At 31.8% G+C, this 15,035-nt stretch overlaps 1 protein-coding gene across 9 annotated transcripts; it reads right to left on the bottom strand.

Annotated features, from left to right (window-relative positions):
• Positions 1 to 3,730: 3,730 nt before the first annotated feature.
• LOC107903403 (probable amino acid permease 7) lies at positions 3,731 to 13,783 on the bottom strand. Of its 9 annotated transcripts, none has more exons than XM_016829431.2 (8): positions 9,805 to 9,904; positions 7,495 to 7,617; positions 7,163 to 7,387; positions 6,966 to 7,059; positions 6,025 to 6,239; positions 5,489 to 5,622; positions 5,162 to 5,389; positions 3,731 to 4,201 (listed from the first exon to the last, which is right to left on the bottom strand). In XM_016829431.2, exons 2-8 carry the CDS (start codon positions 7,562 to 7,564, stop codon positions 3,800 to 3,802), a joined length of 1,368 nt encoding a protein of 455 aa, XP_016684920.2. In that variant the 5' UTR covers positions 7,565 to 7,617; positions 9,805 to 9,904; the 3' UTR covers positions 3,731 to 3,799. The 9 variants fall into 9 exon arrangements, with proteins under 9 accessions (XP_016684920.2, XP_016684922.2, XP_016684921.2 ...); XM_016829433.2 differs by lacking the exon at positions 9,805 to 9,904 and adding an exon at positions 8,019 to 8,599; XM_016829432.2 differs by lacking the exon at positions 9,805 to 9,904 and adding an exon at positions 8,262 to 8,599.
• Between the last annotated feature and the right edge of the window lie 1,252 nt (positions 13,784 to 15,035).

Below are 15,035 nucleotides of genomic sequence, written 5' to 3'. Positions count from 1 at the left end.
TAGCCTATCCATCGACCAGCAAGAAATTGCTGCTCAAAACTCTTTCACAAACAATATAAAGTAAATAAATAGAACTGTAAATTGCACCCATCAAATTGATTTTGGGTTAATTTAATTTGGATATGTTCAATTTAGTTTTTGAAATTTGTGAATTATTTTGGGTCGTGGGTCAATCGGTGAACTTTTTATTTGGATTTGACACTTGAATACAGGTCATTTCAAGTTACTTGTTAGGATAATTTCGAGTTTAGGTCATTATCAAGTTTAGGTTGGGCCGGTTCGAGTTATTAATTTTTAATGGTCAAACTGAATCAAGTAAGATTTAGATTTAGATTAACCGAGTTGGGTTAAAATTGACAAATCTATTTATAGTCCTTCATCTTAATCTACGAGAATCAAGAGATACAAAAATTTTGGTGGGAGTGTTGTATTCTAAGATGTAGGGAAACTAAGCTGAAGTAGAAGAGTTAGAAAATGAAGAATAACCCTTGAACAAGACCAAATCAAGAAAGGACAAAATAGGAGAAATAAAAATGAAAAGAGAATGAGCTAGTGCTGTAATTTCTTGAAGTTCATCAGATGTTACATAGCCTCAATGGATTATTTATGCACTGAATTGAAAGTAAGCTGCTAATCATTAACTGCCAATTGACACTGACAACCAATTAGCTACTTAATTGATTAGTTCTCCCTCATATTAATGCCTCCCCTTAGCCACAACTTTATCCTCAAGGCTAGAACTTGGGAACTTCTGTTGTACATGTATAAGTACACCCAGGTCGCATCTTCAGGGAAGGAGTTGGTGTACTGCACCAATATCTGTATAGTAGGTTTGTTCCCTCTCTTAACCCTCATTCAAGCCAATACAGATGTTGGTTCCATCCCAGCGGCTGCATTTGGTATTGATTGTTGGGACCCTGACTATTGATGATCTACTATCTTTCTTTTTAGCTGGGACACAGAATACATGGAGGAGTTGGGATTCAGCAGGCAGTTCTAGCTTGTAGGTTACATTTCCTATCCTGTCAACCACTTTGTAGGGACCAAAATACCTAGGGGACAACTTTTTAAATTGCCTATCAACTGAAAAATTCTACCTTTAAGGTTGCAGACTTGAGTAGTTCTAATCCCCAACCTGAAATTGCAGTCCACTCTATGTTAATCAGCCTACAATTTCATCCTTTGTTGTTCCTGGAGTAAGTGATGTATGAGTAGTAGCATCAATTCCTCTCTAGCTAATGGCTGGTTACCAACTTGCTCCACTTGTGAGCTATTTGGTATGTAAGGGGTGTGTACTGGTGGAGAGCATCATACAAAGCTTCCAAAAATCCATATGATTGGCATGTGATAATTTGAGTTGTACCATCACTATGCCAGGATAGCCACCAATTTGACCGCTTATCTGAAGATGGTATGTAGTTGATAACTGCAAGCTAACTCCTTGTAAGTTAAACAACTCTTGCCAAAATTTGCTAATAAATATTGGATTCTTATTGCTCATAATAGTCATTGGCTCCCCCATGTGATTTGAATACATTGCCAAAATAGACCTGAGCCACATCCTTGGCTATATAGGGATGTTTCAACCTTATAAAGCGGGCATACTCGGTTAATCTGTCGACCACCACGAATATAACATTTCTGCCAAAAGAGAGATGGCCCTTCTATGAAATCCATACTAAAACTAGACCAAGTTGCTTCAGGAATTGGTAGAGGCTGAAGTAATCTTTAGAGGTGTTGTGGTTTCACACTTATACCTTCGAAAATTATCACACTCCCTAATAAATTTATTCACCTTGTAACATCCCTAAAACCCTCTTGATCGTAAACCATTTAATTTAGGGAGAATAAGTGTTAGATTCTTCGTGGTAAATAAAATATGAATTATTAATTAGTGTTAGAATAGAAGATAGTTGGATATTGGAGAGAATTGAAAACACTAGTCTGTTGAGAAAACTAAATCCGGGGTATTGGCTAAATCGTAAGAGTGTGAAAATTTCCGGGGAAAAATTGTGAAAATTAAAAGTATAAAAGGATTAAATTGAATTAGAGGGAATCGTAGAGGGACTAGAAGTGGAATTTTATCAAAAGTGAATAGTGACAATAAGAAGAATTGTAGACATTATTGAAGGGCAAAATGGTCATTTCTCAAATAAGATATTTAATTGAAAAATCAAGGAGTGTTGGGAAAATAAGGACTACTGGATCAAATTGAAAAGTAAGAGGAAATCTTGGCCATTGGATTTACAATTTAGTCTTTTTTTTTCATATAATTCCAGTAATTCACCCCAAATCCTTGAGAATTTCTATAACCACCCAAAGGAAATGTGAATTATGTATTCATATTAATCTTATTTATATTTAACTGAATTATGTTATGAAATAAATATATAGTATGAGATTCTAATTAAAAATATTAGTGATGGAAAGAAATTTTTGAGTAATGAAGTATTAAAATTTTGAATAAGAGACTGATATGAACTGTATTATGAGAAGTGGTAATGTGAATGGATTTATATGTTAAAAGAAGTGTAAGTTTAAAGCATTATATTTAATAATAATCAAAATTTTAGTGTTATGTATAATCTAATGATCTTGTATTTGAATAATTGATAAGTGAAATAAGTGTTAAATGTTGGTACTGAGTGTTAATAAGTAAAATTTTCATTGAAATAATTCTGGACATCAAAACTAGTTCAACTTTGAAAATTCACTAAAAATTGTAGAAGTTTAGTTAGAGTTTGAACTAAACATGAAATTAAAGCCTATTGAGTCTAGTTTTGTATAAAAGAAACGGCGTAAGTAATGGAACTGTAGATTATGAGATAAACAAATTTAAGTGAGGGAATGTCAAATTGATTTTGGGTTCCCTAATTCTGACTTTAAAATATCATTAAAAATTGTACAAAAATAGTAAGGAGATAAACTTTATATGTATACAAAGGTTAATGAGTTATTTTTAAGAGAAACAAATGAAAACATTATATGAATTTTTTACTAAACTGTATTAATTGGTTTACATATAAATTCTGATAAAATTTTTTATATTAGTGATGGATGTTTAGTTTCGGTAATTTCAAATGAAACTTGATTATCAATTTCGATAAATGAGATATGAATTAAAATGTGACTGTTGCACAGTGAACTTCTTTGTTATGAAAGTTTAGTAATAAAAGTTGCGTGAATTAAAGTGAAAGATAATACAATAGGTCATATAATAGTTGACGTTTTAGTGAAAAGTACATTGTGGACATGATATTAATAAATTAAGATATAAATATAAGTGAATTTGTAAAGATAAGATTGACGCGAAAATGTAACATTCTTTGGTATTAAGATTTAGTGTCTAGGGATTTAGGGTATACAATTTAGGGTTTTAGAATATTATAAAAAAAAACCTTACTCAATTTAATATTAAGATTTTAGAGTCTAGTGTTTTGGATTTACATAATATTATTGTAATTTAGTGTTTAAAATTTAAGATTTTAGAATTTTGTAAAATATATTAAATTAGTTTTACTAAATATCTTAAAGCTTAAAAAGAAAAAATGGAAGAGGGGGAGGGGTATTGTCTATGAGTCCTTTTGGGAAGGACAGACTGAGAGGGTAGTGCAGCTCTTTTCTCTTCTACCCACATTATATAAGCATCAGGAAACTTGAAGACACTACATATGAATAACTTGACATATTTGTAAATTTAGCTATATTTTGAGAAAAAAAAAATCCAATGTCAAGCTTGAAGTTCATGAAATACATTGTGTCAAGAAAACATAATATGTAGTCTTTCCTTTACAGTCTTTTACCCAAATTTTGCACTAATAAGTCCCTCAATCGACCCTATCAATCCCACAATACTGACAAGCAAGCAGAAAAAGCTGAAACTCCTAAGAACAACCCATTTTCTGGTCCAGGGTTGGATTTTCTTCTGCACAAAGTACATCTCCACAGGAAAATATATAGCCAAAGGCCAAAAATTCAATGCCCCCAACACTCCTAAAACCTGGTTGAAGTATGGGAAGATCATTGCAATCACAGTTGTGGATGCAACATAGGCTGTTCTAAAGCATATCTTCAGAGGATTCATTTGAAATGAAGGCAGCAATGGGAGTTTGATAGTGTAGAAGTTATTCACAAACCCGCTGCTTGGGAACTTGTTGGTAAACCATCTTTCCACAAATGCAAACACTGGCTGACTAAATATCTGAACACCAAAAAGAATAGGATGGTCAAACATGATCGATTGTAAGCACTAAAGCTTTAACATCTACGAACTTCTAATTCATTTATTTTCTTGCAATATTCTACATCAGTTTTGTATACATATTTGGACAGGAGTATAAATAGACTTATCAATATAGGTAGAGGTAAAAGTATCATGAAAGCCCCTGTACTAGGAGTCAAATTACATTTTGTCCCCTCTACTCAAAAAATGAGCAAATTAGTCCCTATACGTTAGATTAAAGAGCAAATTGGTTCTTTTTGTTATAAACTTTATCCATTTGTACTGTTAAAAGCTGGCGTGGTTGATGAAATAACCAGACATTAACACGTGGTGTGCCAAGTATACCTCATGCTAACAAACATAGACAAATTTTTAGAAGTGAAAATGGATGAAATTTTTAATAGAGAAACTAGTTTGCTCTTTGATCTAACGTATAGAGACTAATTTACTTATTTTCTAAGTAGAAGGAGCAAAATGCAATCTGACTCCTAGTACAAAAACCTCCATGATACTTTTACCTATAGGTAGATTGGATTGATGGGGTCCATTCAGGTTTTTAAAATTTGGGGTCATTTCTCATTTCAGTTAGGTCATTACAGTTTCATATCATTTTGTGTTTTGTAGCTTCGAGTTAGGATAATTTTGGATTACTTGCTCAAGTCATTTAATGTTATATCATTTCAGGTTTCAGTTGTTTTACGTTCAATTCAGTTGTTTCACGTTCAAGCTTGGACCGTTTCGGGTTTAAGTTCATATTGTTGACTTTTGATGATCAAATCGGGTTTGGTTGGGTTTGGTTTGGGTTAATGAACTCATGTTTTGTGTTCATATCAGAATTGACAGACTAGGTATAGGGATATTATCGTTCAAAGACTCCAAATATATAAAATCTTAAAAACAAACCCATATTGGATTCACAGCTAAGGTCGAGTGACATACCTGATATCCACCCACCAGATGAAGAACAATGCAAGCGTTAGCAAAGTCAATAAGCCAATAAGGCTCATAAAATCCAAATCCCGTCAAGAGATTTCCTGGCGTATTGTTGCCAAAGGCAGCATATCCAAAGCAACCACAACAGAGGTAGAAAAATGTTGTTACAAAGATTGCAATCATTGAAGCTGTTTTCATGGTCTTGTTCTCTGGTGGAGGTGACTTCAAGGTATCCTGTATTCAATCAATTTTATAAATTTTAGATGGCTTCAAAATCCCAGGTTCACATGAGATTTCAGCTCAATTTGTTTTAAGAAGGAAATGAAACCATACCTGTATTTCAAGAAGGATAATTGAATATGGATAAGCAAATGCAATGTCTCCAAGTGCCTGAAATACTAACCATAGTTTATCAGCAACACTATCAGCAGGCACTCCTGTTATACTCCCTTGAATCCTCCCATTTTCTGCAATCATGGGGGAAAGAAAACAGTGTCTTCAAGCCAATCCACTCATACTATAGTTATCTTTTTGTTCTCAGAATTCAGATAAACCTTATAAAAACTAAATATGACACCAGGTTATAGTTTCTTCTTGTTGTGTTGGATAGTAAACCGGTCAATTAGGCAGGTCGGGTTAGTTATAGAACTTTCAATCATTTTGGGTTTTTTCCGAGTTGAGTCATTGCGGGTTTGATACTCGAGTTGAAGTTATTTTAAGTAACTTGTTCGGATGATTTTAAGTTTAGGTCCTTCTAAGTATGGATTACTTGTTTAGGAATGTGAAATTTAAATTGTTGATGATAAGAAGTTTGAATAAGTAAACACAAACGAAGAAAATTAGAAAGCAAGTTTCCCAGGTAATCATACCTATCACTTGTGCAAATCCAAGCCCAAACCCTATGAAAGAGTAAGTAAAGGACATGATTGCAGCAACAACTGAAAGCCACTCCATGTTATGGAAATCTGGTATCTGTGACATCACTACTTGAACACCTCCAAATAGCAACATATATGTAGTATCTCCATATGAACATGCTGCTTTATGCCCTTCTCTATGGTAACAGTTTGATTTCTGAATTGCTCTGTTTTAGGGAAAAAAAACCCAAATAAAGAATCAAACTCAATTAAAAAAAAAAAACTTAAAAGACTTTCATGAAAAAGATATAGGAATCAAATTACATTTTACCCTCTTATCTAAAAAATGAACAAATCCCTATACATTAATCAAAGAGTGAATTGATAATAGGGTTGTGATCGCTTTACTTAATAGTGGTTGCGCATGGTGAATTTTTGTTTATTTTGCACAATTTATTGTAAATTTTTTAAGATAAAATATTATAATTACAATCATAAAATCTATTTTCTAATAATTTTTAAAATATTTTATGATATTTTAATTGATTTAATATTAATATTTTAATTATTAAATACACAGTTCTAAAAAATATTATATATGTAAAAATAAATATGTTTACTATCATTTCATTTTTTTTTCCTTTGACTATCTTCGTCGTCTTCTCTACTCTCCATCTTCTGGTTAAGTTTTCTCTGTCTAACAGCAATGTTCTCTCTATCTTCTTCTTTTATTTATTTATTTTTTTCCGTTTTTTAACTCTATGAATTAGCCTGAAAACGGGAATGGCGGGCTGTTATTGCCGATATTCACCGCTTATTGCGGCCGCTATGGTTGTGATTTAAATTCACAACCGTTTTTCCGATAGCGGTGGCGGCCGCTATACCGCTATATCGGCGCTATTTGAATGCCTTAGTAAGCAACAAAATGGTAAACTAAAGGGTTCATCAAGTACCTCATACTGGTTGAAGTAGTAATTACATAAGCAATATCAGTCCCATACAAGCTCAGGTTCTGAAGCAAAGCACACATCCATGTCCGCTTTCTGCCTGAACTATCACTCAACCAAATTAGGCTTCATAGTAGGCTAAGTTGTAAAAGGACATTGAAACCAGACAGGGATTTTAGCGACAAGTTTAGTTTAAAAACTACCAAGATACATCCGAACAGCGTCCATGTAAGACTTGTTTCGTGTTCCATCGTTGGTCCGATAACAATCGGAAAGAAGGAAAGCCGAAAGATAGGTGATAATAGCAAAGATAAGCAAGGCAATAGGTCCTGCTAACCATCCTAGCTGTGAAGTACTCCAAGCCAAGGACAATACTCCAGAGCCTATAACAGCAGTAATTATGTGTGCAACACAACTCCACAAGGTCCCTGATTGAGTTCCCACACATACACACCGTAAAGTTAAAGCTCCGTTGGACCAAAACCGAATAACACAAAACTAATTAAAAGCGTTCTAGTCCTGAAATCTCCATTACCCGTTCTTGCGGGATGTCCATCATCGTCACAGGAACCATTATCTAGTTCAAGGGAGTGTTGAACCGCCATTGTAGGCCAGTACTTGGAAGCAAGCGATGGATTTCAGTAAGAAAACTTATGAGCTGTGCACACAAAATAAAGGGTCTAAGGCTAAATTCAAATACAACACCAAATATCACCCTTAGCCCTTAAAGTAACATGCTTCTTTCAGATATCATAACATAAAGTTGTATGGCTCTTGAATCACACTAAAAGAATGATCATCTCTAAATCCAAAAGATGAGGGGAGCACTAGCAAGATGATCGTTCAAAGACAAACAAAAGGTCTATTTCTAGTTTTTTTTTTTTCCAGACAGCTTAATATAGTTAGAGATGCCAACAACGACAAGTTGGCAAACTGCTAGAAGATATTGTAAGAAACATGGAATGGGAAACTTGTAATTTATACATTTGCCTACTCATTCATACGTGCATGCATCTTTCTTTTCATCATATGATAACAAAAAGAGGATACTTGAAAAACCTTTATTGCTTGTGCTCCCTCTGGTAATCTTTAATCACTCCTCAGATCCCAGTCTATCTAGAAAGAACCACTAAATCATCGGACCTTACTCAAACACAGAGAAATTGTGGGGAGAGATTTAAGAATAAGGGGTGAAAGAGTGTGTGTCTATATAGTAAACTATATTATATATATACACACACACACTAACCAACCAGTAGTATAGTTAGAGAAACTAAAAATGCTGGAAGTGGTGAAGTTGACCTTGTAGTACCAATACTATACATCTATAGAATGCAACTGGTGCAGCTTTAGTAGAGAATATTCGTTCTTTGTGGTCTAAATCAAGGTATTTTTCCAAAGGAAAATTTTCAAAAGAGAGACTAAGGAGCCGTTCATCCTTTAACCATCTCTGTCCTCTCCCACACATACACACATACATATAGATATGGATAGATAGATACATATAATTGCAGTAATTAATGGGTTGTCATTAGAATCTTAGGATAGGGAACTAGTGGTTGGTAAGGGATTGGTTGGCTAGTCTTATTAAAATGAAATAAGGACCAGCTTAGTTTGCATAAAAAATTTAGGTACAACTCTTTATTGACAATCACTTTATCAAACCACCCTTTCACTTTTCTTTTCCTTCTAGTATAATAAAAAAGCTTTCATTTAAGTTGAAATTAATATCGTGAAGTCTAATTTGAATAGAGTACTCCATGATTCTTAAACTATGCCTAAGCCTAAGGCTATGGCTATAGCTAGTTGTTGCTTGTTTTAGACGACAACACCAAGGAAAATGAGAGACAAGGTGAAGATCCATTCCACCCCATGCGGATGACGCTTGCAATAATGTTATCTCTTTGTTTCTATTTGAAATGTTTCAAAAAACAAGCAACACATGTGCCAAAAACCATTAATTTAGGAGTAACACTATCGCTCCCACCCATATTCCGATAAAAGTAATATGAAGTATCTTATACTAAAAGTTATAATATATTTTTACTTCTATTAAAAGATAGATAATTAATTTTTTTTATGTTAGATTAAAGAATAATCTGATTTTTCTATTAAAAATTCTATTCATCTCTACTATAAAAAATTGATATATGTACAAGTCTTGCAACTTGTAATCTCTTTGATTATTGGTGTGTGTTTGACTATATCTCAAGCACTCGAGTTTACTAGTATTCAAGTTGGGCTGGAATACACTCTATGTGATGGGAGTTGGACAAATGAAAGAGGTAAAAGCATTTGGAAAAGATGAAGCAAATCTTGTCACGCAACAAAGTTTGACAATCCAAAAGACTTCAGCTTTTCGAGAAGACCAGAAAACAGGAACATTAATAACATTTTGTTGTTTTTTGTTTCTCTGATGTGGTCAACTACTTATCAAAAACCACATTCAATTTTAAGTACGGCAACTTCACATGTAAACCCATCAATTTTGACTCGAATTCAATACATGTATATATCATAAATTCAAGTCGATTTGACAATCAATATTAGAAGTCGAAGAAGAAAGTTATTTGGATTTTAGGTTGTAGATCTGTAATGTTCAAAGTTGGTTAATTAAAAAAAACTAAACTGTAAAAAAGAAGGAGAAATAGAGCTTTCGATTGGTTTAGGTGGTGTGAGTAGAGAAGATCGTATAACAATAACTTTAACAGCCTAATAACTTAAATGAAAACTTGTGAGTAATTCGATGACTAATTTATAACTTTTTTACTAATAATTTAATGACATCAAGATTTAACAAGTATATATATGCAAGAGCTAAAAGAGGAAGGGGAATGGAGCTTACTTGATGCTGCTGGCAGAGGTGATGACATAGGCAAGATTATTCCCATACAAGCTCTCCTGTGCTATTACTCCACTCACTTTGTGCTGCTTCTCTCCTGCAATGCATACACAGAAACAACTATATTTCCAGCGTAGTAAAAACTCTGAACCTATATATTGCCATTTTAGAGTGAAAAACACATTCATTTATTTTAATATTAAAAAAAAGGAGAATATTTCTTTGAATAAAAAAGACAAACACCTTACAGACATAAGTCAGGCCGAAGACTGTCAATTAGCATTATATAAAATATATTAGATGAGTAAAAGCAATGAACATTAAACCAAGATGCAATCTTGACTTATATGGTAAGTAATATAATATATAGTACTTTTTATTTTAGTAATTTTCAGTCCATAAATCAAGGGGCTGTCAATGCCTACATATGTGGTAGATTCCCTATCTAATTATCTATAACATTATATACATATAAAAAATTATTCTTATCCCAGTCCATTTTTAATTATTTAATAATATTTCAATAATTTTTTTCATATCATTCATACATAATTTTGATAATTTTTTTATCCTTAACCCTGGATCTAAGTTTAAGTTTGAGGTTCGGGATTTAAAGTTTCAAAATTTAGGATAAAAAAATTACTAAAATTATATATCAATAACATGAAAAAATTTACTAAAATATTATTAAATAATTAGAAATAGATCGTGGATGATGTGGTGGGAAGAGTCCATATATAAAATAATTTCTCATATATATATATATACACACACACACATACATACATACATATATTAAATTATGCATATAAATTGAATTTAAATTTTATTATTAATCTCTATACTTTATGAAAATTATGGGTTTAAACTTTATATTTTAATTTAATCATTTTTAGTTCATATACTTTTCATATTTTAAAATTTCAGTCCTCAACAAATGATAATTATTAATTTATCTATGTTTTGTTATTTCTAAAATATGATACGATAAACAAATTATTACATGTGTAATACCATGTTACTTTGTTATTTTCATATACTACTCACTAAAAATCCACTTAGATTGACCCATATTTGAAATAGATCCAACTTAAAATGACTTGAACAAGTATTTCAACCCACGAAACTCAAAATATTTTGAACTTGATTCTAAAATAGTTCAAACCTGAAATAATCTAGACATAAAGTAAACAAAACATAAAATGATTTATTAAAAAAAAACTCAAAATGACTCAACTTGAGAAATGCAAGCTTCAAACTCAAATGAAACAAATCCAAAATAGTCCAAACTTAAATTAATCGAAAATAGGCTCAAAAACCCAAATAAAAAATAATATAATTCAAAATCATTCGAAAAATTTAAAACCTGATTGAACCGATTCAATACCAATCCAACCCAACATGCATATAATAAAGGTAGAATCATGATGAAGCAAAATAAGAATTTTGAAGGGTTACCCAAATAGAAACGAACAGCATCCATGTAAGATTTGACTCGGTTGGGGCCATATTCAGGGTGAGGAAACATGTAGCAGTCACATAGAAGGTAAGTTGAAACAATGGTGACACCTGCAAATGCTAGCATACAGATTGGGCCTGCAATCCATCCCAGCTGAGCAATGCTCCACGCAAGTGATAATACTCCTGCCCCTATCACTCCCGTTATTATGTGTGCTACTGCTGTCCACAGTGTCCCTTCACATTCCCATTTCAATTTCTATTAAAATTTTACACCCAAAATCGTTAATTTACTGTTTTTACCAAAGCAAGTAAAGATTAGGCAGATTTTATGCTAAATATGTGTTCCCTCAAAGCCTAAATTACCATTCAGGTTTTCTTTTGTACGGAAGATTGGATAATGTTTCACATAATACATGCATGCATGCATTTACATCAACATGAACAAGCATGTGTACAATAACGATGTCAAATGATAATAAAAAAAATCATGGGGTCTTTATATTCGAGATCAGATTATATTTGTCTTTTCTATTCAAAAAATAAATAAACTAGTCTCTGTATGCTAAATTAATGAGCAAATTGATCCTTTCTAATTAAAAATTTCATCCATTTGTACTATTAAAAACTAGCGTAGCTGATGAATAGTCAGATAGTAACACATGGCATGCCACGTGTGCCTCATGTTAACGTACAATGATTAGTTTTTAACAATAGAAATTGATAAAATTTTTAATAGAATGATCAGTTTGCTCTTTGATCTAACGTACAGAGACTAATTTACCTATTTTTTTAGTAAAAAATACAAAACGCAATCCAACTCATAGTATAGAAACCTCTATGATACTTTTATCGACAAATAATTCAAACATATTACAATTGACATTTAATCATTTAAAATTAAATGATTCAAATAACTTTATAAGTCAAATTTCTTTGATTTGAACTCAAACAAACCCCGAACTCAAAATAATGTAATAAGTACCAAAAAGAATTACTCAAATTCAAAGTTATCGGAATATAAAATTATACAAAAATGAAAAACTAAGCTTTAAACATCCAAATCAACCCAACTCAGGGATAAAAACAAGTTGAACTGTCTTTGCGTCATAATGTTTGTAATTAAGGATGTGGAAGCTTAAAGCTGATGTCACTATCAATGATTACTAATAGTCTTTGCAAATTTGGAGATTAGTCCTTATATTTTAATTTCTAAAAATTTAGTCTGTTTATTTGTTAGATTCTAACAGTTAATGCTGTTAAATTTATTGGTGTAATATTTTAAAATAAAAAAAAACTCACTTGATAAGCATATGACTAAGAAAATGACGTGTAATAAACTTAAATTTAACAAAAAATTCCAACAATATTAACTGTTGGACCTAAATTTTAAAATTTAAAAAGTAAAGGGACTAAATTTTTAAAAATAAAAATATATAGACTAAATTTTAAATTTCTTTCTTATAACAGTCAAAACCATGAAATATATATCACACTTTCAAACCGCATCTACCATTCAAAAGCAATATCTGCTCATTCAACTCATCATGCTTTTTCTTGCCACCTTTCATTCATAGTTAGGTTTCAAAATAGGGCTAAGCCCAGAAATTATAAATTTTGGGTAAAATGTAATTTTATTATTCTATTAATTTGTAACTTTTCAACTTTAGAGGGATTAAACTTCAAATTTTATCTTTCTGGGACAAAAGCAGAGATAAAATTATAAATTTTTGGGGTTAAAATTAAATTAAATTATGAAGGGTTTCAGATGAGCCAAAAATACAATTTTTTTTTTTGGAAGAGACTAAAAAGCAATTTTCCATGAGGCTAAAGGGTGGCCAAGCTCTCTATTTACCCTTGCCTACCCCTAGCATCACCGCTACCATAAAGTCACCTTGAAATACAATCATACATACATACATATAGGGGAAATCAAATATATATATATAGTTTCATCATTGAATTGACTTATATCTTTATAGTTTTCAAAAGGATTAAATCAAAATTTTAACATTTTTTGTAGGAGGCAAATAACTTAAGTTTTATGAATTGTGAGAGGTCTAAAGCTGCAATTTTCCATTTAGAGGCCTACCCACCACTCCCTACGCCCCCTGCATTCATACATAGCTAGCAATTCAAGTAGCAGAACATTAGAGGCTAATTGATATGTTTACCATCTATCTTCTTGCAATATTTAGGTAGGAAAGTAATGAACGATCCACAGAGTCGAACCAGTTAATAGAACATAAAAAAGTTCATCACTTAAAAGAATATATATATATATAAATACCAGTTCTTTTAACAAGCACTGCTGATACATCAGTTGAGGAAGAAGAAGTGGGCAGCAATGGAGATTGATTGTCTTCTGCAACTTCATGACCCATATCTGATGCCTTTTATATATATATATATATATATTCAACAAACACGATTGTTTTTTCAAATCCACAGCAAGAAGCTTAATGAAAAGAAATGCAGGGGATAGTTGTTTTTATATCCATGTGAGCTTAGAAGGTTTGGTGGGGTTATATGAATTTCAGTTAACTATATTTATCAGCTGTAGTTAGTCAATTTCTTGATTCAATTCAACAACAATTACCTTTTTAATTAAATTATTTAATTTAATATTTTTAATTACTAGACTTTTTAATATTATTAAATTCTTTACAGTAGTTTATTTCTTAGGCTATAAATTTAGTAATTTTATAATTTAACTATTAAATTTGTTCTCAGGTATGAATAAGGCTTAGAGCATGAGATAATTGGTATTTATTTATCTAAGATTAAAAGATAATTTCTTTTTATAAAAATAAATTCAAAGATGGATTGATCTCACTAATTAAACTGGTAAATCGGATAATTGAGTTGTAGCTCGATCGACATCAAAGGATTGAAATGAGCTGAAGCATGTTATCCTCCTATTTAAGGAGGGATTAATGTTAAAAGAAAAAGAGTAAACCCGATAAAAAGAAATTAAAAATATATACATTAATTGAGTTAAAATAGTTAGTATTTCTTTACCATGTCTCATTATCTCAAAATTAAATGTTATTTTTTTATTATAATTTTTTTATATTATATATTAACCTCTCATCCTTTCAAATAAAAAAATTAATTTGATAAAAAAATATTTACATACATATATTTTTAATTATTAGACTTGATATTATTCAACTTCTTTAAATAATTTATTTCCTATTAGCATAACTATCAACTTGCTGTCTTTGTTAGTCCTAAGATTGTATATGTTGGAATAAACCTGAATTATGCAACGAGCAAGAACGAAAAATGAGAAATTGGACACAAATATTTACATGGAAAAACCCTTCAAAGAGGAGAAAAGAACCACGAGTAAAGAAAACTTCACTAAAACGATAAAAACTGAAGAGGAGTACAAGATGGAAAAACAAACAAACCCGAACCCAAAAAAATACAAAGTCTTCCTGAAATTCCCACAACACTCTCTCTTAATTATGTTGTTGAACAAAAAACTCTAGGGCTGCTAAAAGCCCTATTTAAGAAGTCTGATTTAAGTTGAGTACACGTCGCCACGTCATGACGTGGCATATTACCTCGTCGGGACATCATTCTTCGCGTCGTCAAGACGAGGCGATTCTTATTGTCGAGATGTCATTGTCGTGCCGCTGGCTCTTCCTCATCCCGACGTCAACCCTGTTTTGTTTGAAATGCGAGGCACACTCCACAAATCTCCACCTTGACTCCTATTTTCGAAACACCTTCTCTGTCGTGCCCTGTTATGGGCCTAACTTGATCTT

Source organism: Gossypium hirsutum, chromosome D05 (assembly GCF_007990345.1).
Source record: "Gossypium hirsutum isolate 1008001.06 chromosome D05, Gossypium_hirsutum_v2.1, whole genome shotgun sequence".
Classification (NCBI taxonomy): domain Eukaryota; kingdom Viridiplantae; phylum Streptophyta; class Magnoliopsida; order Malvales; family Malvaceae; genus Gossypium; species Gossypium hirsutum.
This window is presented reverse-complemented; position numbering and strand designations above follow the sequence as displayed.

Coding starts and splice junctions, on each gene's coding strand:
- LOC107903403 (XM_016829429.2), bottom strand. CDS start 13,636: ATGAAGTTGCAGAAGACAATCAATCTCCATTGCTGCCCACTTCTTCTT. Junction 9,899..11,259: donor TGCTGTTCGTTTCTATTTGG/GTAACCCTTCAA, acceptor TATGCATTGCAG/GAGAGAAGCAGCACAAAGTG. Junction 5,390..5,488: donor TTATCCTTCTTGAAATACAG/GTATGGTTTCAT, acceptor GATTGAATACAG/GATACCTTGAAGTCACCTCC.